Source organism: Aythya fuligula, chromosome 4 (assembly GCF_009819795.1).
Source record: "Aythya fuligula isolate bAytFul2 chromosome 4, bAytFul2.pri, whole genome shotgun sequence".
Lineage (NCBI taxonomy): Eukaryota > Metazoa > Chordata > Aves > Anseriformes > Anatidae > Aythya > Aythya fuligula.
Genome location: NC_045562.1, coordinates 74,147,996 through 74,171,621, shown reverse-complemented (window position 1 = coordinate 74,171,621; position 23,626 = coordinate 74,147,996). Strand labels below are relative to the sequence as shown.

The window sequence follows — 23,626 nt, the reverse complement described above, 5'->3', positions numbered from 1 at the left end:
TGAAAACAGCTAAATTACTTGAGAGCCACCTACACAGCTCTCAGTTGCACTTGTTTCTGTTGATGTGTCTCGGTGGCTTAACCATAGCGCCGTGCTGTGTATTGGAATTAGTAAAACAAAAGGGTTTCAAACCTAATTCCACATATAAAAAAGAAGGGTGAGTGTTGTTCATGTGCTTCTTTAGTAGCAATTTCTCTGGGTTCCTTCGAAAGGAGGGGGGGGAAAAAGGAACTGTGGTCTGTGGAGAGGGAATCTCAGTCGTGTGGGGTTCGATAAAGCGAGTGGATGGTCTCTCTTTGAGGGCTGAGATCAGCCTGCAGTCCTCCTGTGGAAGAATCAAGGGCTCATTTACACTAGTGAATAATGCTCACTAAATATTTGAGGTGGGGGGCGGTGAGGGAAGGAAAGGAAATGGCTTTTTAAAAGCTCTTTAGCCTTGGTTAGCCCCTAGGTGAGCAGGAACGTAACGCATTTGCTCTCCATTTGTGCACGACGCTTTCATATCCCACAGCTGCAGAAATCCTCCTTATGAACAACCCCTCGTCATACAACAGTGAGCTACTTACGTATAATTTCGTTGCAGTCAAGCCCAAAATTTGCACTGCAGGGTTGTTTTCCCTCCTCCTATAAATGCTACTTATGCCAAGCTAGAACCACTGGACGAGTGGCATGTTCTGAATTCTCCTTTTTGGATGGATGTCTCTCGTGCTGGGCTGAGGGAAGATCTCTGCAGCTGGGTGAGGAGCAGTGAAGATGCATTAACAGTTGTCAGTATGTAAAGGAAATTATATCTTGTAATTGTGGAAAGCAGGAAACATTTGTAAAACTCTTCCTTCAAAATATCAAGTACATTTTTACCTCTGAGTTGAGTATGCGTTGCCTTTTTTTCTGACTTTGTGGCTTTGGCAGTTCTGTGTGAGTTTCTTTTGCCTTTTTCCATCTAATAGATCTTGTCTGAAATACGTGTGTCTCCTTTCCATCTGCTGCTGCTTTCCTAGGAAGCAGTGAAGTTTCTTGAATGCTCTTTTCACAGATGATCTAAATGTTGTTGTTTGCTCTTTAATGTCATCTTGCAGAGGAAGACGATGCTGAGGAGGTGCCAGAACTTCAGGTATCTGGGAAAATTGGAGCAAAAAAGCAGAGGAAATTAGAAGAGAAACAAGCCAGGAAAGCACAGAGAGAGGTAAGCATTTCCTGCCACGTATAAAGCCCAGAGCAGAGCCTGAATCGTGTGATGCTTAGTTAAAAACTGGTAGTAACAGACACCCAGGAGAAGCAAAGGCAGTGTGATCACTACAACTGTTAGGATTTTGTTTTAAAAACGCTTTTTCTGTCACATCTCAAGGCTGTCACTCGCTGGCTTTCCACTGGGTTCTCTGGATTTTTAAGGGGAGGAGAAAGGAGTTACTCCTGGATGCTCTTTATGGGCTGTTCGCACTGGCTTGCAGCTCGATGTCAGTGCTGTCTGCCCTTAAGGGGGGGAAAAAAAAACATCTCTCAAAAGCCCACACAGCATTGTTGTAAAAGTGGGTCTGCAATCAAAGCCGTGGGCAGTTGTGAGTAGTGGTTCATGTGCTTTCTTAGTGGGAAGACTCCCTACAAGTTTATCCAGGTTTGCTGTTCTGTTGGAGGGTGAGGAGATAAAGAGCAGACCCTGTAATCAGCTGAAATCTATGTTGCAGTCAGTTTTTGCTTGAAATTTGGTTGTTAAACAGAGGCAAAGTGTATATAGCAAGCACACTAACTTCTCAGTTGCTTGTTTTTAAATGTAAAGTGTGTAAAACTACTCATTTAAATACTTCTGCATTTCTTTTTTCAATTTTGCCCACCACATTGCTCTTAATTCCAGGGAGACAACAGGTTTTGTGAAACTTGCGTTGTGCAGTGTGCTTGTGGATGGCTGCAAGTTTGCATTAATTTCTTCCAGTTCTTCTACTTGTTCTTTTACAAACTCGGTATAGTTCTGTAACGTGGAACGTGGGGTTGCAAGGAGGGGAAACAGCCCTGAAACAGCCTTTGCATAAAAGGTGAAGTGCACAATGGACTTGATGCATCTGTTTTTAAAAAAAAAAACAAGTGTTTCTGACTACATTTCTAATATGTAGAGGGTCCAAACAAAGCCAGTGAAACCCGTGCTGAGACTTTTAGAGTAACCTGAACTTTAAATGCCATTTCTCCTTTACACCGGTGTGTTCTATAGATAGGGTGGTTGGTAATAAACAAACTAGATTGTTATATAAGCTTCCATTACGATCCTTTTCTCACTCATTCTGTGCTAACCATTTTGTCATTACTTTCCGTGTTCATTCTGTTTAATTACCCCCTTTTTTTTTTTTGTGGAAAATTTGAGCAGAGTTGAATGAAGATAAGCATCAGCTGGTAGAGTGAGGAATTTTTTTTTTCATTTTAGAACGTGCTGATTTTTATTTTCCCATGTAGACAAATAAATTCCTTGGTTAGGTCTTTTTTTGCTGAAACAGTCAAAGCCACAGATCCTCCATTTCAGTGTCTTCTGCTTGTTCTCCTAACGTATTTTCAAATTTAGGTGTACTAAATAGGCTAAAAACAACTTTTAAAAAATAAATCTCTAAAAAGAAGACCCTAAGCACTTAAAAAAAAAAAAAAAAAAAGTCTTTGCTAGGTTTGGTTTAAAATAATAGTAAAATGATTTCAAGTCATTTACTTTCAGAGATTCTCCCCAGGTTAATGATAAAGTTTGAATGTATTTGGTTTTACAGATCATCCCCCTCTCTGTTTTTTCTTCACCTTAGAATCCATTCTAGCTAAATTTTAAGGGAAAAGTCGTGTTATTCCATCATATCTCTATACAAATAATTTCATATGCATGTACCCAGCTTGAAAATGCTTATTGAGAAGCAGATAACGTAAGGGTAATTTTAAAACTTAGGCAATGTTAAGTATTTTGAAGGTCTAGGGGGAAAAGAAGTTAAATCATAATTACTTGTTTTATTAGTTTTTTTAAATTCTGAACAGGCATACAAGGAAGATAGTGAGAAAACTCCCCATGGCCTCACAATATGAAATTACAAAATCTATATTCAGGAGGATTAAAGCTTCTCTTGCATAACGCTACGTGTTGTTTTTTGTTTTTTTGTTTTTTTTTTTAAGGCTGAAGAAGCAGAGCGAGAGGAACGGAAAAAACTTGAGTCAAAGAGAGAGGAGGAAAGGCGGAAAGAAGAGGAGAGAATACGTCTCGAGGAAGAGCGACAGGTGGGATTGGTTGTAGTTACACGTGGAAATTCCAACCAAGTTGGGCTTTGAGGTTGATTAGAGGTTTTACAGAGAAGCAGAATTCCCTTTGGTTTTCAATACTATTGTATACGTCTTTTATTATTTTTTTTATTGCTCCATTTTATATGACTTGCAGTAATGCTCGGTGATTTCAGTTGTGGGTCGTAGCGTTGCTCCCCCAGGTGCTTGGCAGAAGTGAAAGCCCCTGCTCCAAACACCAGTACACACCAGTACACAACAAAACCCAGTCTCCTGACAGTGGATCCAGCAGCCTGCCTGCTGCAGCTGTGTGCTGTAGTGACAGATTTGATGGTCAATTTGTTATGTTGACAAACATAGCTGTTAAAGTTGGCTGTTGGTCTGTCTGGGATCTGTCTAAATGTGAATATATGAAGAAAGGAGTTGCATCAAACAGCAGGTGAAGTTCTGGGGGTGCCAGCTTGGTGACAGATAGAAGTGTGGGTATCAGAATCATGGAACAGCACGGGTTGGAGGGGACCTCTGCAGGTGCTGTGCTCTGTCCCCTTGCTCCAGGGATGTCCAGTCACAGCAGGTTGCCCAGAACCTCGTCCAGCCAAGCTTTGAATGCCTCTACGGATGGAGATTTCTCAACCATGCAGGGCCCCGCTTGCAGTGTTTGATTACACCCCTGATAAAACTTCTCATGTTGCAACTTGTGCCGGTTGCTGATACTCATTAGCTCTGCCTGTCCGACAGCTGTAACCAGCAGGGCAGAAAGCGAAAGACGCTAGCAACCGATTTTGCAACTGTCATGTAAAATTATACAATTTTATTCTAATTAAGCACATTTGCATGCACTTCACAATTAAAGATTTCGAAGCTGAGCGTATATGAAGGTATGTGGTAGCGGGAGTGACCCAGAAAAACAGATCCTGTGCGACTGAAATGCCTTTGTTAAATAGCTGCATCAGTGGGGGTGGCAAACTTATTTCAAAACTGCTTTGTGTATTCTAGGCATCAGTGCTGCTGGCTGAGAACTAGGAGGGAGCTTCATGCTCCTCGCTGCTTGAGCAAGTCGTGTGGTAGCTCTGCAGAGTGCTTCTGGAGGCAAGGGCCAAGGTGTTCTGTGCTGAATAATTGCTGTCCCAGGGGAGTGGAGCCATCAGCTTTCAGCACAAATTTTCCATGATATATGTGATTGGAGATCTGTGTCTGTGCTTTGTTGTGAGCAGATTTATTTTAATTTGTTCTATGCAGGAACTGTATGAGTAGGGTGGGTTGTTGATAACATTTTTAAAAGACATTTTTCCCTTCTGCTGAAGGCATGAAGGCAGGATAAAGACATTTTTTAATCATTTTTCCATACATTATGCACATATGAAAGATCTCATAGATACAATCGATTTTCTACAAGGTACATTTTATGTTTACACTCCAAAAAAATCTATTTTTCTTGAACTGTCTTGTTCCCTTTCCTTCAGTAGAAGGCTCCTGAATTTCAGAAAAATTGTATGAGGAGAATGTCAGTTCTACAACGCCAGGCTATGTAACAGGGTCCAAGACTTTGCTTAAAAAAAACTTAAAGAAACTTCTAGGGGACCAAGTATTCCAACACTGCAGGTCTAAGGAAAGATGTATCAGTTCAGAAGTGTCTAACAGTGGCCAAGGCATAACCCTGAGGTTGGATAACTCATCTTGGCTAGTCTGAGCCACTCCTGTGCGTAGCTGAGCTGTTTTGTGACACAGAACCATCAAACCTGGTTTCCTATGGATCTCTACCTCCTGCTTTTCCCCTTCTTGTGCAATTCAATAGCACCAGCTTCTGCCTTGTGGTCCATGTGACTGCTCTCCTTTTCTCTTACACGTTTCCCATTTTTCCCCCTCATACTTCCAGTGCAGAAAGAGACAAGATGAGCTCTGTTTGCCTATAAAGTACCCATCTGCTGCACATCCTGCTTGCTGTGGGATTTGTCCATCTTACAGGCATAAGAGACAACTCAGATGGCAAGTCTTCCTCTAGCAGTGTATCCTTAAATGTTTTGTCTCCACCCAGGTCCCTGACTTTTTAAATTATTTTTCTTAAGATTTTGGGAATTTATTGATTGAAATAAAACATGAAGAGCCCGATGCTCCAGAGGGAAGTAGGAGAGCACCCTGGCTGGGTGCTAGCATTGCTTCAGCATCACTTCGTTTAGAGGAGGCCAAAAAAGAGGTCAGTTCCTTTCAGTGGCAGCCAGCAAGGCAGGGGAATTGCTAATCAAACAGCAGTTGATCTTGGACAACCTGTTCCAAGTGGGCTGTAATGCCAGACGAAGATGTTATCCTGGTGATTCCCTCCGAGTTGGGCCTGGGGTTTAGCAGTGCAGCTGGCTGATCAGGAGCAGTCAGCCATGGTTGAGGAGTTGAGTTGCAAATAAGGGTGCAATTCTAACTAGGTAGAGATCTTTTCACACAGAAACTACTCATTAACATATTTAACTTTTTTTTTTTTTAAGTTGCCTTCTGTTCAATTTAGGGCTGAGTAATTTATTTTGGTCGAATGAGAAAAATGTCATTTGTTTTGAATTAGATTTTCAATATTCCTGATAAAAACTGTACTAAAACGCTTTAGGTGATAGCTTCCTTGGCTACTTAATTCTGTAATTTTACCTTTTTTTTTTTTTTTTTTCTGGGGGATGTCTTTCTCCCCAGTAATTTTTATCAGGACAGCAAACCACCCCACCAGCCTACATCACATTATTCTACTACTCGATAAAAGTGTATTCAATTTTAATTATTTTTTGCCTGGGTCTAAGACGAATAAGATAATCCATTTCCAGTGTGGATCAAATAAATGTCTCTGATATTTAATAGTCTTCCTCAACTGTTTTCTAATATTTTTAAGTCTGTGTCCATCGGAGTCTTTAACAGGAAGCAGAACAATTCAAGATATGTACGTGGTGAGGCTGTGTTGCTTGAGTTCCTGCTTCAGTCAGCCCAGAAAGCAACCTTACAGGGAGCGTGGTAATAACAAGACTTCAGTGCTGGAGACTTGACTTGGTGATAGGAGGGAAAATGAACTAATAGATACTCGATTTCTGCATGTGTAAGCACAGCCTGTCTTTATGATCATAACACTTTATCTTTAAAATCTTGTTACAAACTGATTGTATGGTGTAAAAAGTGCTGTCTTTCTATTCCAGGCTCGTATAAAAGGAAGAGGGATTGTTGGGGGTTTGGTTAGTTTTTTTGGAATACATAGGATAAAATGTCATTTGTACATTCCTCTAGAGAAAGGATTCTTCATTTCCACAAGTAACATTTTGTCCCCAGTAATCTCTTGTGGACTGTGCTTGTGGTGCAACTATTCCTCTGGATAAGTTTTAAGATGGAAACACGAAGTGATGAAAGGTAGCTCAAGTGGTGATTGATAGTCATGAAATTACAAAACAGACGGTAGCTGACTACGATTTTGGAGGCAGCTTGGTTCCTGACATTTCTGTAGTTCACATAATCCCACAGAGCACCAGAAATTTCGAGTTTATTGCTGAAGTTTGTCTGAGAAATGTTACGGTTGTCAGATGGCTTCATTATTTTTCCCCTTCCTTTTCCAGTACATCAGATTATTTCTGCAGGTATAGTGACAGCAGGAAATCTGTTCTTAGTTTTTATTTCTCTACTCTCCTGCACTTCAGGAAATGTATTAGGACCAAGGATGAAGGCTTAAAACCTCCAAAATAAATGTTTTAACTGCATGCATTGGCCATGTTCTTCCGCTGCACGTTCAAAGGTTTGAATTCAGGCTTTCCCATAAATTTGGTGGTCAGGCTTTATTTAATTTAAATGCAAATAATTTTCGTTACTGTATTTACAAGAGAACTTAAGTGATGAGCAGCTAGTCTCCAAACAGCTTTGTTAGCTAAACTTCAGTTAAATGTTGTGTTGTTTTTTTTTTTCCCAACCTCTCTCCCAGAAGCTGTTACCCAAATTTTGCTAACTTCTGTGAGCACAGAGATTGGCTTTGTGTCAAGGAGAGCTTCCTTTCAGCTGCACCCTTAAACTTCTGGCTGAAGCCTATCCAGCAGCACTGGATTATTCCTGCCCCGTTAAACGCTGCCTAAAAGTTTGTCAGATAATGAGGGAAGCCAAACAGAGGAGGATACAAAATCAGGGCGTAGATCTTGTAGAAATCCCCCGGTGTTGATCTTCGATAAAGTCACCGGGACTGTTAACCCTTTCACATGCATCCCACGCAATGGTTTGAGACATGGAGTGTAGTGGAAATAATGAATTCTCGGGTCAGATGGAAACCCACTTTCCTCTATATGCAAACAGACACCTCTCTCCAATTATTTTGGGCCAGTTCTACGCAATGACCTACAAGTGGGAACTGTAGCTTCAGGGGGGCTACGGGGGCTAACATCTCACATATTCTTGAGAAAAATATCTCCCTGGTTCTATTCAAATATATTTGTAAGCACATATAAATAAAATGTGGTTGCCCCCTGGCTCCAGTGTTGCGGACCAGATAATATATTTTTAAATTCAAGTTTCCTTTCCAGTGTTCTGCTGACCTGATTGGCTATGCATGCGAGGAAGCTCCTTTTATAATTGGCGTTTGCTTCAGCTCTGCTTTACCCTGGGGATTTCCCTTTCACTCTTGGAGTTTTTTAGTGGTGAGATGGTTTACCAACCGACACCTTATCAATGAGAGCGAACTTCCTCTGATGTTGCAAAACAGTGTCTCTATACAAAGCCTCGCATATTGCTCGCCTAAGAGCTTTTTTTTTTTTTTCCTGTGCACAGGGATTTTTGTAGATTTTACTCCCTCAGCCTACCTTTGCTCTGCTAAGGAAACTGCTTATGCAGATGCAAGGCTCGTGGTGATCTCCTCTATGTTAAAATGCAGCCTTGCATGGGGTGTGCTGCCTGCAAATCCGTTGCAGTGTGAGCTGCTCTTGAAACACAGCTTGATACAGCAGAGAAACTGCCAAGCTTCCACTGAGCAAGCTACCCGTGGTTGTGAAATAAAAGGCCACAGTGGGAGTGGGGTCTGGTGGTTGTTCACTGTTTTATTAAAACAAGGTCTGTGTTGCTCAAGCACAGCTGTGCCCAAAGTTTCCAGAGTCAGGAAACCTCATTTAGGTAGGGGTTCTGCTTTGCATTTAAGTACCTAAATGAAAATGGGCTGGATCTTCAGAGCTGCAGGAATGGAGGATTGGATAATGATCCCGAGGGTGCTGCTGGAGCTTTTGGAAACTAAGACCGCAAAGTTTCAACTCTTTGACATTTAATCATGTAAGAATGGGTACCAAGTTTCAAAATGTTGGGTTTTTTATTCCATGTAGTGTTACATGAACATCAAGGTGTGTGTGCTTCTCAGCAGAGGCTTCCACTGACTGGTTGGTGTTTCAGTCTCCTCCTCATCCACAACCAGGGTGGTCCTGGAGGCTGGTGGAGACGACTGAGTTTCAGGTGAAGCATCAGTTTACACACTTTACTGAAAATTAACTTCTTTATTAGTACAAAATGAAAAGCTTGCTGCAGACTCTCTCTGCGCTGAATTTGGTGGGATAAGGACTTGTAGGAAATGCTTATTCTGCCTTTCTAAAGGTTTTATTTTCTGTCTGAAAAGTGGCAAGGGAGAGGAATCTCAGAAATAAACGTGCTGTGTCATATCACTTACTTGTCAAGTCCCTGTTTGCTTCCTGCAGGACCTGCACTAACAGCACAAGAACTGGATTTTAAATGAGAAGGGTCTCTTTGGTCCGTGAACCTCAGACCATTTGGTGTAGGAACTGATGCTCTTTCCCTCATTCTGCCTGTAACAAAACAGCTACAAGCAAGGAACAACTGATAGCAGTTGGTGACTGAGGAAAGTCCAGCCTTTGCTCTACCTTCCTCACTCGCAGGGAGATCTCTTCCACTTCGCAGTAGAATAAGCTGCCTATAAACACTGTGTTTGTCAGCAGCTTGGCCCTTTATCTGATCTGGAGGAGCCGTGGTGCAGCACACAACCAGCAGTTTGCTCTCAGGGAAAGCTGCTTAGGAGAAGCTCTCAGAAAAGCTACTTACCATCCAGGCTGATATCGCTTAGTGTCGGTGTCACCTTAAATGGGTTACTGCCTTGAAAGCTGGAGGCTGCTTCAATATCTTCTTGCAGGACAGTGCTGTAAGGGTCCTCACCTGATAAACCTTCAAAGGCTGTAAGCCCTCAGCCAGCCCAAACAGAGCTCAAGGAGCATTCCCAGGATCCAGAAGGGTTTATGGTGCCAAGAGCTGGGGTCTGCTTCCAGCTGTAAGCCTAAAAGTTTTCAGATTCCTCTGGATTTCAGCTGATGGAAGGCTGGGATCTCGTGCAGTTGGCACAACTGATATTTTTGATGTCATTAAGATGATCGTTGAGCTCAAGGTAAAACGTAGACAGAAGGCAACGATCTGAAAGGAGCCTCACAGCAAACCCAGGTCCTCGGTGGGCAGGTGGAACAGAAGGAGCCTGCAGAGCAGTGGAAGGACAGGGTGCGGTAGGAAGTCAGAGCTGACCACACCTGGTATAAGGAGGAGGTTGAGAAGTGTCTCCCAAAGTGCCAGAGATGCACAGAGCGTGTGGGACTTGGGAAGTTGGGGCTTTGCCATGCAAGGTGTCTGGTGAGACTCACAGCAAGCAGGCAGAGCTGGTCCAGTAGTGACTGTTTGGTCAGAGAAAGGAGAGAAGGAGGAAATATTTGAGTGGTTTCCTTTCATTTTTTCCCCCTCCTTCTAACGAAGACGTGATCAGAGTGGGAGAGTTTGTCCTTCAGGTGCGTTACAGTAAAACCCATCGAAAACAAATCCACACTGCGGCAGGCCCCCGGTTTGGGTAAGATTTAGGTGGGTGAGGACAGAAACGAACGTGCTTCAAAAAAAAAAAAAAAAAACAAAAAAAAAAAAAAAAAGCGGGCAGCTGAAGGTGAGCATCAGCAGTTACCAAATTTCCGTGCTGCCGGGATTTCCCCAGCACCCCACCCATCACCAAAGGGAGGTGGCCCAGCAATTCTCTCTCCCCTAAGCACACATGCATTACCACTGAACTCCACCGCAGTTGATATGAAATTAGAGTGGGGAGGGGCAAAGGAACCTGACGAGTAAAGATGTGGGGGTTTTTTAATTCAATTTAATTCATTTAATTCATACAGGGGGCTTTTTACTTGCATAAAGCCATACATGGGCTCTGTTTAATCAGTAGGCTCAGTGTTTTGGGGGGTTTATGCATAATCCACGAGCTGTTTTTTCATGGGAATGCAACCTGTCTGAATCTGACCCTACACCTCCCATGCAGCTGCTGTGTGCCTGGCACTCTTCCACATGCCCCAGTGTGGTGGTGTAAAACTCGCTGAAATGACCCTCTAACAGACAGTGGGGTTGCAGCAGGTTTTCCCCTGCCCACCTCCGTGCTGGTTGCTTTTCCCAGTGCAGTTGTACAAAGTCATCTCTCCTTTTGCTTTGAACCAGCTTACAGATCAGCTTTTCTTTTTACAGCTTCAATCGTGGTTCGGTTTAGGTAGTAAGGTACGTGAGGCAGTGCAGGGAGTGGCCGGGTTTTGAGTTGTTTGCTGAAAAAGCTTCTGGAAATACTTAGCGTTATGGAGGCCTCTCCAACCAGCAGGAACCACGAGGGCTGACATGCTGTAGCTATCAAAGCCTTTTTGCAGACCACCTGGAGACACGCTGCTGCTCACAGTGTGAAAATGTAGGAGCTGGAAAACAAGCAGATTTGGGTTTTTAAGGAAACCACAAGTGCAGGACTGGTAGCTGAGTGCTTTGCTGGTCTCGCAGCAGACACACCTACAAGTGTGTGGTGAAAATGGAATTACTGATATGAGTGTGCAGCTGTGCTTTAGAAAAAAATAAGATTCTGTTCTTCAGGCAGGTAAGGAAGGTGGGAATGGGTCTTGTTTGTTTGTTGTTAGACCTTCCAGAAAGGAAAATAGTGCTCAGTTGTTGCTCTGTTGTAAATCAGACGCTGTCTTTTTAATATTTTTTTTTCATAGACCTATCCAGAAATTATTTGCCTGAGCACTTTTTCAATTTTTGCCATTTTTTTCTCATTTCAACTCACGTTAAATCACAACTTCTGTAATAGACCAGGGGAAGAACCTTATTCTCGTATTTCCAGGATGGAGATTCAATTTGATGTACTTACAAGAAAGAACAATTGCTGTCGCTTCCAAATGAAGTGTGGTTATGTTGTTCTTGGCACCTGTAACGCAAGGAAAAAATTACTGCTGGGCTTTTGCTAATAATCATTACGGTGATGAATGACCCAGAAAATGGTCTCGTTTTGTCTCAGGAGCTTCCTCAGATCTGTAATTTGTTTTTTTTTTTTCGATGAGATAGAGGTTAAAAATGGCTTTGACTTTTCAGATACAGTAAGATCCTCTTAGTCCTGCTTTTCTCATCCTTGAAAGTTGCTGGCATTCCTTTTCGTGACTTCTCAGGAGTTTGGTTAAATGTGGCTGGGACATAATACACTTTCTCTCTCTGCAGTTTTAATTGAAGAGTGACACTCCTGTGCCTATTTCTGATACCTGCTGGGTTTGTTTTACATGCTCTCTTTTTAAATGCAGCCATTTTTCAGTATGCTTGATGACCTGTTCCTGTCTTAATGGAACAAGTGTTTGCTTTCGAGCCATTTAGGGAAGCAATTACCAATTAGTGTCATAGATGCAGGGTGACAAGTGTTTAGGAATCAATACAGTTGTTCTTTAGGGGATCGATTCCTGTGCTGATAGTAAAGGAAAGCACAGAGGCTCTCACTTAAACTCGAAGAACTCACATTTCTAGGTATTAATCAGTCCTTTGCGATGTGACAGCAAGCAGAGGCTGGTGGAGCTGGAATCTCATTGTCCTGTGTGCTGCACTAACATAAATTTCTCTGCAGCAGAAACTGGTGTAAGGAAACCTCCTTCTGGGTGAAGGTAAATGTGTAAGCTTTTGAGACTAGCAAAAGAAATGTTGAAATAAAATCACAGAAAGCTGCAAAACGATGAGTGCCAAGTAAAATCCTATTCTTATTTGACATACTTTTTATGTAACCTGTCACATTAAAAACTTGACGTTGCAGTTTGGCTGTGGATGGGTGACTCTTCTACATTGCCCAGTGTGCATCACCACTCCCCTGATTCGGGGCTTAGAGTTTTCTGGGTCAGCAATTTATTTTTTGCATGTGATTTTGAAAACTTTGACATTTTTCTCACTTTAGGTAACCGAAAGTATTTTTATTGCACATAACTAAAAGTGGAGCCTGTAGGCTTTGATTAACAGTCAAACTTGTAAAATAACTTTTTTTTTTTTAATGCAATCACATCTTTCTCCCTATGTACAAAACAATTGCTATGGTTCTTTACATCCCATGCAGACATACCTTGCTTGCATGTCTTTAGAGATTTACCCGAAACTCTTACTTCATGCACACAAGTGGGCACCAGGATAACTCTTTGTGATCCCTCCCATCGGACCCCAGGCAGCTGAGAGCAAAACTGGGGCTAGTTGCTGAAAATGTGGATGTTGCATCAAAGTGCAGTTAGGGGCAGGAACTTCCTGTCACGGGAGCTGCAGAAGAAATGTGTTCATGCAAATTAAGACAAGAGTTTGCTATATAGGAGGGTTTTTTTTCCCCGTGGTAGACCTCTTTAGAGCCAGCCTAGGTGTATTCTGTGCGAGCTTACATCACCGTGTCAGATGGTTTCTGTCTTAAGGGTGGCAGAGCAGCTTGTGAATTTAATGATGCCATCGAGGGAGAACTTAAGATGCATTCTGGAAGCTTTTTGTCTGCTGTCACAGTGCAACCAGGCTGCAGATAAAAGAGATGCTCCTGTACTTAGAGCTAAACCTCCTTTGGGTGAGGAGCAAACTGATCACTTGTCGTCTTTCCTGTCCAGGAAGAGGAAAAAAGGAAGGCAAAAGAAGAAGAGGAGAAGAGAGAGTATGAAGAGTACCTGAAGCTGAAGGAGAGTTTTGTAGTTGAAGAGGAAGGGGTGGAAGAAAAAATGACAGAGGAAGAGGTAGGTACCTTAGTTCCTTACTGCAGCTTCCTTTGTCTTTGTTAGACTTGGATTGTCCTTACTACATTCTGCCTCTTGTAAAATGGGATCAAACCAAATGTTTCTGCTTTTAAAAGTTAAGCTGTGTAGATGGTACATGTTCACCTGGAGTATTTCCTGGGGAATGCTGCAGTTCCTCGCTCCAGACTGTCAGTTCTAAGGCAAGTGCATGTCTCTGGAAATGAGTCCTCTCCTCCCTTCGTGTAAGGACAGAAATAAAACTCATCCCAGGAGTCAGACATCCTTACACTGTCGTCAGCTCTGCCCTACCCATGTACCGTGTGCTGGTGAGCCAGGTGAAAGCAGGGCTAAATTTGTCCACATATCTTCAGGGAAATTGTTAGTTTTTTGGTGGTGTTTTCTAGAGGAGCAGAGCTGCTGTGAAATCAAATGAAAAAATCAAGCTGGGACAAAACTTGTAACACTTCTAGTAAGAGAAATAACAGGACACAGCTTAGGTGCCTGTGGGTTTTCCACTGGAAAGCTGTCCGTTTGGTGTTGCAAGTGACTGTTGGTTTTGATAGCGTTTCGAAGCCTGCATAATGTTCTAGCCTGCTCCTCCTGTGGCTGCCTGCAGGCGAGCTGCTGGGGATGGTGGTTGAAATGTGATACTTGACATAATAGCGCTGCAAACTTGAAAAGGTTCTGTTGTGGGAGGCAGTGTTCTTAGTCTGCTGAGAAAAAAAAAAAAAAAAAAAAAAGACACGTTAGCCTAATTTTAATTGCTGTCAAATGCTGAAATGGCTCCGGGGTGGCAGCTGTCAGATTGGAGCCATCCTATTGATTTCATGATGGGTAACTTTTTTTTTTTTCCAGGGTCGTGTGGGTTTGTTCCCCTTGCTCCTCAGCTCAATTCCCCTTTTTGAACTGAATGGGTTTGCACTTAGCACAACTGGGAGTGGCTTTGGGCTGAGGTGTTTGTAATTCTTCAGAACACCTTGACCTTAGCCGTATGTTCTCCCTGAGGAACCCTTCCTTTTAGCAGAAATTCCTCCATCGTGCTGGGATTAATGCCGAGAAGTTGTATCTTGCTATTGAAAATCCCTTCAAAACCAGGAGCTAGGAAGTGTTTATTGACAGGCAACTGTGTGAGCACAGACAAGGAGAAATTAATTTTTCGATATGTGGGAGCAGGGAAGGGTGTTCCTGGCTCAGAGGAGCCTGGGAGGCCGTTGATGATGCACAGATCTCAACATAAAATATCTTTGGTAAGGGCGGGGAGGTAGAACTTTAATAGCAGGCGATTTGAAAGTCGTCTTCAGAAACAATCACAGGTACACGGTTATTTGGAGGCATCCGCCTTTGAAAGATGCCAGGCCGTCCTTCTGTCTGCTGGCTGATGATGCACGGAGGCGTTTTGGTGTCCTGTTACAACGGCAAACTCTGCCGTGTGGGTTTGGGGGCAGCCTGCCGAAACCCCTGCTTGAAGTTAAGGGCCTGAGCCCGCAGTTAGGCAGTTAATTAAGGCTGATTGATTTCCAGGGTTGCAGGGTAACCCGATCTCCTGTTAGCTGAAATGCACCTTGTTTGCATTGCCTTTGAAAATTGAGCCACTTCTATTAAAATACCGGATTTCAGGTGCATAGCTTTGAAAAGGGCTCGAGCTTCCACATGTGCTGTGCAGCTGTGTGCTACACTTGACCATCTGCCTGAGCCATCTCCTGAATCACTCTGTACTTCACAAAAGTGTACAAAATGTCCTCGGTGTATATGTGTAACTTAATACATGATGCACAGACTCACCCAGATGTGGTTATTTCAGAGTACGTATGATGTAAAGAAGAAAAGATTCCAGGATTTCCTTCCTTTCAAAAAAAGCCTTAAACACAAATTGTGCTTGAGCAATGTTCTGGCTTAGAAAATACCTATCATATATTTCTAGTTAAGATTAAATCTATTTTTTCTCCATTTCAAAATCTCCTTCTCTGTGTGTTTTTGTGAAACTGTAGAAGTATGCATGCTAAACACTCTTATAATATTTGTACTAAGCAAGTTTCTGATGCATTTAATGTTTATGAATTTAAAATAATGATTGTTTTCCTTGCTGTATCCAGTCTCGCAGCTTTCTAATGGAATTTCTCGAGTATGTTAAGGTAAGTTGGCCTTTCTTCACCTTCCATGTGTGAAATAGCTGTGTCAAAGAGCTGACTTGCAGAAAGAAGGGAAATCCTTACTTCCTCTTCGATTTACTTAAATATTCAACAAGTAACAAAAGTGATGGCTTAGATAAAGCCTTCATTATTCACTTAATCGTGCATGAATGTGTCCATCATCGTTAACATGACATTAATTATAGCTTTGTCTTGGCTTTTGGGGGCAAGATCGTAGCTCCTACCCTAATTCATAAGGTAGGTGTGCATGAACTCTGCACCTGGTGGGGCACCCTCAGGGTTTATGAACAGAAACGTTTGCTGCTGAGTGGGATTTGGGACGTTTGAGCTTTTTGTTTGTGAATATCAGCTACTGATGTAGAAAGCAATCTCCACATCTCAGCTCAGCATGAATGAGAATTGCTGTGCCAGCATGTGGCCTGCCATGCAGGATGTGTTTGTTTGAAACACCGGCATCATAAAGGTCACTCAAACCTTCTGCGTGGTTTCTTTTCTTGCTTTTATTTGTGCAAATGACAACGCTGTCTCGATGGTATTTTTAGGGGTATTTAAGGAAAGGATAACTTGTTTTTAACAGGGTGTGTTTTATTCTACCTCTCATGATATGACATGGTTGGTTATTTAAAACCTCTGATGTGTTCATGAGGTTTTCCACTTTTGATCTGTAACAACAAATGCTTCTTCCTCCCCTATCGGTACATCCAAATTCAAACGTGCTTTTCTACTCTTAGTCTAACAAAAGTCATGCAAATCTTTTGTCCTCATTAGTCCCTTTGGGCCTTTAGTGGAAACTGGACTCTTGTCTGAGAACATATTGCGACTGTGTGAAAAGTTTCACCTAATCATAATAATCAACCTCCTAATCATTCCGTTAACCCAAAATCCCACATTCTGGGTTGGTTTTGCATCTCCACTACCCCACAAAGAACTCGGAGTTACAGACATGTTTGTGTCTCCTGGTAGTTTTACACCAGGAATCAATTTGAGTGATTGCTGTCCAAGTCTGGAAAATGCCTTGATGGTTCCAGGGTTACCACAAGGCTATACTGCAAGCATCTTCTGCTGTGCTGCTCTCTGCTTCGGCTGTCTTTGGGACTTTTGGTATATCCCATTGCCGTAGGGCCACAGTGGGAGGCTGTGTTCTTTTCACAGAATCTATAGAATGGTTTGGGTTGGAAGGGACCTTAAAGATCATCTGATTCCAACCCTCCTGCTACGGGCAGGGACACCTCCCACCAGACCAGGTAGGTGGCAAAAAGACTTCTGTCAAATGCTTTCTGATCTCCTGATCAGAAAGATCTCCTGACACCTGATCTCTGGTGGTAATTTGGAAATGTTTAAGCTAGCAGCACTCAGAGTTAGGGCACATCTTCATTGCTGCAACCCAAAAAAAAAAATAGCCCCCGATCGCTTACTACGTCCCCAGCATAAGCCAGTCAGCTCAGCTCAGAAACACCACGAAATGCAGGTGAGATGGCTGAGAATAGCATGGAAAAGCTCATTAAAAAGCCTAATTAAAACTATAAAGTGAAAGTGAGCCATCAGTGCACTTCATTTCGGAGCCATGCAGTGGTTCCAGTGCTCCAGAAGGATTTCTCTGAAAGAGGGGGGAACTTGGAAGTGTCCACGTCTGCTAAAACATCCTCTGTTTCAGTCCCTTACTGTGGAAAGGGACTACGTGGTGTGGTGTTATCCCAGTCGCATGTTCCCTTCTGTGGCTTTTGAGGTTAATTCAAACCCTGAATTAACGAAATTGTGCTGCTCTTGACTCACAAACAAGCTGCCCGGAGATAACAGCAGGTGGAACAATAGGTTATGTCGGTGTCCCTTGGGATCTCCCACTAAAACTGGAAGGGCTTCCGAGGGATCACACAATAGGCTCTTGTTCTGCACGTTGCCCCGGTGGCTCTAATGGCTGGAACAGATTAGTCACAAAGTCTCAGTTCAGTGTTTAAGCACACGTATAGTTTTATATTAGTCACTTTTACTTGACGTCAGAGAAATTAAGCCTGTGCCGAAGCACCAAATTCAGAAGAGCTTCAACACCTGGCTTCCTATGCAGAAATCAGTTGTAGAACTGGGGCATCACTTTCTTTTTACAAGTCTTATTACTTTTTTAATCTTGAAAGGATGCTTCATGCATAGGCTCTGCATTGCCCCCATCGTCTGTTCTATTCCCAAAAACTATTGACTTGCCATCAAGAAGCAGAGCTAAGCTGCTAGTGGCAGTCTGCGAAACTTATAGGATTGAAAGAGCAATTGGCACTTTAAAAAATAAAATTGGATTTAGTCCTTTCTGTAGAATAATCTGTCTCACTGATACTACTGGCTGGAGGTAGCTCACCTCACGCTTCATTCTTAAGGGTGTTTGGAGTGGGATGCGGTCTCTTTTCTCCAGCCCTGCCTTGTGGGATTGCTTTAAAAGGGATTTTGCTCAGAGGCACCAAAAGGATTGAAGCCCCCTGTTCTGCCCTTCTGAAAGCTGAACATCTGCCTTCCGTTGGGGCCCTCTTAGTCAGCGGTGCACATGACACACCTGTGAGCTATCTCAGCACCTCGGAAAAGAAAAATAAGTGGGCAGAGGTTAAAGACATGACAGGGTATCATTGAGTGCTTCTGAATTATAGGCAGCAGATTAAAACACCAAGCTCTGTGGTCGGTGTTGGAAAGGGATAGAGAAGGACTCAGAGGCTTTATTCCTTCCTTTCCTTTTATTTTTTTCTTCAACAAAACTTATGCTTGCAAAATAAGGAAAAAAGTTCTCTTCATCTTAATCCTGGGAGCTCTTGCTTTGTTTCCAACCTCGTTGGAGACAGCAGTGGAAGCACACCTGAAGTTAAATGGATTTGGTAAAGCATGGACGTTATATATATTGCTCTCTGAAAGTTAAACCTGCCTCTAAAACGTGGAGTGCGTGGTGGTGTCGTGCTGCCTTGGGACCTGATAATGTCATTATATTTCAGAGTGGCAGGGGAGTGGGTCCTGATTCCATCCCATCCTCTGCTCTCTTACTCACAGCAGGATCTGTAGTAGAAAGCTTCCAGTGAACTTGGTCTCTGAGGGTGAATATCTGGAAGCGAAGGTTTAAATCCTGGTTTTCTCATTTGGATGTGGCTTTGCACCCCCTGCCCTTTTAAAAGAAGATGTGACGAACCTTGGCAGTTCCCAGCTCTGAGAACTGAATTCCATGGACTGGTTCCAAGTCCATGTGTTCAGTCCATGGTATTCAGTTCTCTAGCTTGGCTGCATCAAACTTCACAACTGCTAAGTCTGTGTGTGGCTTTTTTTCTTTTTTTTGCCTGGTTTCATTAACGAAAAAGGTTCATCTATTTCAGCCTCTTTAGTCTTTCAGTGTCCTTCCAGTGTGCTCTCAGGATCAGAAACAAATGTGTTTGTCATTTGGAGCATTCCATCCAGTAACGTAAATGTGGCTTTACGTGTACAGCTCCTAGGAGTGCCCTCCAGAACGCTAACTGAACCGTTTTCAGAAGTTTTATATTTCCCAAATTCCTTACAAACAACAGTGCATCCTTTGTCCGTACAAACAGCGGTGCTGCACAAAACAGATGAGTTTCTAAAACTTTTTGCAGACCAGAAAACAGGAACCAAGTAGCTCCAGATGAGTGCACCAGGTGTTTTCTGTGTAATTCTCTGGAGCTACAGAGAAGCGTAAAACCAGATGTGAGCCCTGGTGACTGGCTCCTGCCTGAGAAAGGCTGCAGCAAGCCTCTTTCAAAAGCAAAATGAGAATTTGCAGTTTCTGCATCTGCCTTCGTTCTCAGACACCATCACGCGGCTTATGCAGGAGTGGGCTAGCAGCGCACGCCCAGCTCTGACTGGTTTAACAATATCTTCATTAGCTTAGGAAGGTGATTATGCCGTTAATACACATGGCATTCATAAAACAAACTAAAGCATTTAACATTTAACCCCTCTGAAGTTCTGTGTATGCTCTGGTACAGGCCAGCGATCGTTTTAAAAGGGGTTTTGAAACACCTCTCAAACAAAAAGGGATCTTGCCAAAGCACACTGGGGGTTAGAGGTGGCAGTTGAGAAATTTGGGGGCAGGGAGCACAGAGGCTTAATGCGCCTGTGCTCACGTGTCCTGTAAGGGAACAAAAGGTTCAGGATGAGCCCTGGCAAATGTATTCGAGCCTTCGCTGAAGTGGGTCAGAGCATCCAGTCTTGCCACGGAGCAGACTGGTTTCAGTGATGTACCTTAAAGGTTTTTGCCACAGAGAACTGCTCGCTATGAAAAGTTAGAACGACAGGTCCTACTTTGTCCATTAAATGCGTTTTTATTTGAAAGGAAAAAGATATGCTAACCCTCGAGTTCATCAGCTGCACGTAACTCTTGTTTGTTTCCGTAGAAAACAAAGGTAATTCAGCTGGAGGACTTAGCTTCCCACTTGGGTTTAAGGACACAGGTAAGTACTGCCTTTCGGGGGGCAGTTATTGCTTATAACTTTAAAAGCATGAGAGAGAAAGTGGGTAATTAAGGATAACACCTCCGCAACTGCTGAAAATGCTTGGATTTTTGTGCAGGTCAGCAAAGCCAGCGCAGGAAATGTGGCCATTTGTCAGAGAATCATCAAGCCAGCAAGAGATTGCTGGCGTACCGGGATGTTAGTGAAAAGTGCTCGGTCTGCCTCTGGCACAGCTGCTTGTTGGCTAACGGAGCTTACAGATTTTTGCAAATCCAATAACAAAGCAATTTGGGGTATTGGGAATCCGGAGCAGAGGTAAAACAAGCTGAGATTCTGCCTGCATAACTGTACACGTTGTTATGTTTGCGTGCAGTCAGTAGATAGGAGCTGTTTTGCTCCACTTGGTTGTGTATTCTTGGAACATGTAAGAATTTGTAACTTGTGGTGCATTACTTAAGAACATGGACCCTCTCTGCACCACGTAGAGCCTGTCAAAGTGAGCTCATGGTGTGGATGCTCCAGCCCTGGAGGTGTTCGAGGCCAGGTTGGATGAGGCCCTGAGCAACCTGATCCAGCGGGTGGCATCCCTTCCTATGGTAGCAAGTGGGTGAGAGAAGCAGAAACCAAGGTTATCCGAACTTAAAAAGCAGTTTAACACGTAGTGGAACTGTGGGCTTGGAGTAACCAGAGAGTTAACCCAGCGATAAATTACACAAAGTGCTCTTTGGCTTGGTAGAAGAGGTCTCCTCTGAAATGGAGCAGGAAAAAAATAAATAAAAAAATAAATAACAATAAAATAAAAAGCTCCGGAATGTAAGGAGTGTAGCCAGGTTCTGGAACTGGCATATTGCACTGGCACATACAGCCTTTCCCTGGGAAGATGTAATAGCCCCCCCTTCCATGATACAGCCAGGTAATTTACAGGTAAAAGCCTCTTTTGAGGGTAGAGAAGTTCTGTGAGCACCCCAAGTTGCAGAGGTTCACATCATCCATCTAAGAGCAAACCATTTCTGACAAAGGGCTTACTGCATCCATCTGTGTGGAAACGCTGATGTGTGTCCTTCACTGGAGTGTTTAATGCTGAGGAATTAAGTGTAAGCAGCCTTCTCTAGTCTGTCTGAACGTGTGAAATGTTTTTTTTTTGCCTTCCTCTTGACCAGTTTATTCCTTTTTCTCTCCTGAACAGGAAGCAATTAACAGAATCCAGGACCTGATGGCAGATGGCACTCTAACAGGTGACAGCTAAAACACAAGTGGGGGTGTATTTTAGCTGGTGAATAGGTGGTGCAGAAAATGCCTTTACTGTGGCTCTGTGAAATTTCTGCTTTAAACTTTGTTAGGGGGGTTACTGAGCACCCAGCTGCAAATCCTGTCCTCCAAAGTCGGACTTTTAAAGAATCATTTGGATGTTTTGGAGGTAGTTTGCACGCCTGTTTTAAAGATGAAGTGGCCAGTGCAGGGGTACGGCGTGCTGTGGGATAAGCAAACACTGCGGAGCTCTCCGAAGCTTAGAGCTGCAGGAAGTGAAGTGCTCGTTCCTAGCCACAGACCTACGCAATCAAAGTTGGAATGTAAGCAGGGGCTGAGCACGCGGGTAGCTCCTGTCTGAACAAGATGCTTTTATTGCTGGTCGGTCTGTTTCTTTCTGAGAATGAAGTAGTGGAGGTGCCAACGCAGACATTTACTGACCTGATAGTTGTTTCTCGCTGTGTGCTTGTGGAAACCCATTTAAATGACCTAAAAGTGATCTGAATTAAAACATAAGGATTTATACTGTGCTGGGTATGACTGTGGCATGCCAGTAAGTCTCCCTGCCTTACGTTTGATCCCATAATGTGTTAAGAACAGAGAGGTCTGTTCTCACTCTTGATGGAGCAACCAAAATACAGAAGCTGAGCTTTCAGAGGGTATGGTGGAAAGGCTGAGCTGGGCTCTGGAGGAGCTCTGAATCTCCTCCTGGGCCCTCCTGCTTTGCTTTTTTTTCCTTCTGCCTGGAATGTCAGCACCAATGCAAGGTACCTGAAGTAGCTGTTGCGATACTCCCAGCCAGCCACGCACAGTGAAAAAAAAAATGCATCACTTGCTGAACCAAATTACTCTTACCCAGGCACTCAGGTATTGTCAGAGCCCCATTCAGAAGCCCAACAACAGAGATGGAAATAAAAGCCTGGCTGCTGGCGTGCTGTTCTGCCTGCCCTAGATATGAAATGCAGCCTCAGCACTTCAAACGGCCCTTCCAAAAAGAAGTAACTGATGTCTGTCGGGAAGTGAGAGGAGCCAAAGTGCTGACTTCGAGGTCCTTTCTTTTTCCCCCGTAGGTGTGATTGATGACAGAGGAAAGTTCATCTACATCACGCCAGAGGAGATGGCTGCCGTGGCTCGGTATATCAAGGAGAGGGGACGAGTCTCCATCGCCGAGCTGGTCCAAGCAAGCAATTCCCTGATCAACCTCCAGCCTGACAGCCAAGCTGTTGCTCCAACTGTGGCATGAAGCCATGACACGAGAAAATACAGAGGGAGTTTAACCTTTTAATAAATAAGCCACATAAATAAAAAGCAAGCAGGGACCCCTCTAGTCCATCTGCGGTGTTTGGAGGCAGGACGCTTTGTTTAAAGATCAGCTGCAAGACTTGACTGAAAATGAAAAAATTGAAAATTAGCTGCAAGACTTGATTGGAAATTTTGCTTTTGGTTCTTTAGAGCTGATGTAAAAATTGTACAGCAGAAGCTAGCAAAGAACGTGGGGCTTAAACACTCGTGTGACCTCAGGGATATCAGTAATTGGTACCTGCCTACTTTATCTTGGCAGTCACTGTGGTGTGACTGTACCCATACTTCTTGTTGTTTCCAAATTCTGATGTCTCAGATGTATTTTAAATACATTTGATAATATATTTGATGATATATTTGGCTCTGATTGCATTCTGGATTCTGCAGGCTGGCTTTGCTCTCACGTAGCCGTATAACTGCGGCGATGACAAACGCAGGCTGGAACAGTAGGTCTGTGGGGATGAGGCTTGTGGATTTTGCCTTCTGCATCGAAGTTGGAAGGATATAGCAAAAAGAAAACACTGCACGTGCGTCTCTGTTCGTACTGAAATGCGAAAACCTTCTGCAGTGCTTTGTTTTTAAAACTTCTGGAGGTTATTTCAGAAAACCTTTGCTATGTCAATGTTTTGTTTGCTTTATACGATGTCAGAAGTTTACTCGCAGCCAAGCTGTGTTATTTTTCCGTAGCCAAGAGACAGAGACACCTCCAGGGAAAGGCTAACTCGCCGCATTTATTGTGCAGGACAATCCTAATGATACCAACCAGGTTCTGATGATTCATCCTCCGAAGTAAGAGCCAGCTCAGTGTGTCTGAAGGCCTCAGACACCCCCGCTCCATGGCCTTTGTGTTTTGGATGTATAAAAATTCAGGCAGGATGAGTCACGCAATTAATGTTACAAGTAAACGATTATTAATATCTTAATTATAGCTGTCAGTGTATTTCCTGCATAAGAATATTTATTTTTTAATAGCCTAATTGATGCTTTGTTAATTCTCTTTTCTGTATTCAACAGAATCTCTGTGGATATGCGGTAATTGGGGAGGACAGGGGGAGCTGGCTTTGTCGCTGCCAAACTTAGAGGTGAATTAAGTAGACTGAAAGCTGTGTTATCAGGGAGGTGAGATAGCAGCAGAACAATGGAAGGAAGCACATTTCCTGTGTAATCTCTGCACTGCTGCTCGATGTGGTGCTGTGCACACACTGATGTGAGAGATCGGTGTCACTACTGTGTTGTGCAGCGGTCACCAGCAGAGATTACTTAA

The 23,626-nt window shown here is 43.3% G+C and overlaps 1 protein-coding gene across 1 annotated transcript in view; it reads left to right on the top strand.

Moving 5' to 3' along the window:
* Positions 1-23,285, top strand: part of DDRGK1 (DDRGK domain containing 1) — a 36,157-nt gene extending 12,872 nt beyond the window's left edge. Inside the window, exons 3-9 of the mRNA XM_032186720.1 lie at positions 1,077-1,183; positions 3,130-3,231; positions 13,113-13,235; positions 15,329-15,367; positions 19,756-19,812; positions 20,999-21,047; positions 22,131-23,285. Coding sequence (XP_032042611.1) covers positions 1,077-1,183; positions 3,130-3,231; positions 13,113-13,235; positions 15,329-15,367; positions 19,756-19,812; positions 20,999-21,047; positions 22,131-22,303 — 650 coding nt within the window. The 3' untranslated portion in view covers positions 22,304-23,285. The remainder of the gene's footprint in view (positions 1-1,076; positions 1,184-3,129; positions 3,232-13,112; positions 13,236-15,328; positions 15,368-19,755; positions 19,813-20,998; positions 21,048-22,130) is intronic.
* Positions 23,286-23,626: the final 341 nt, after the last annotated feature.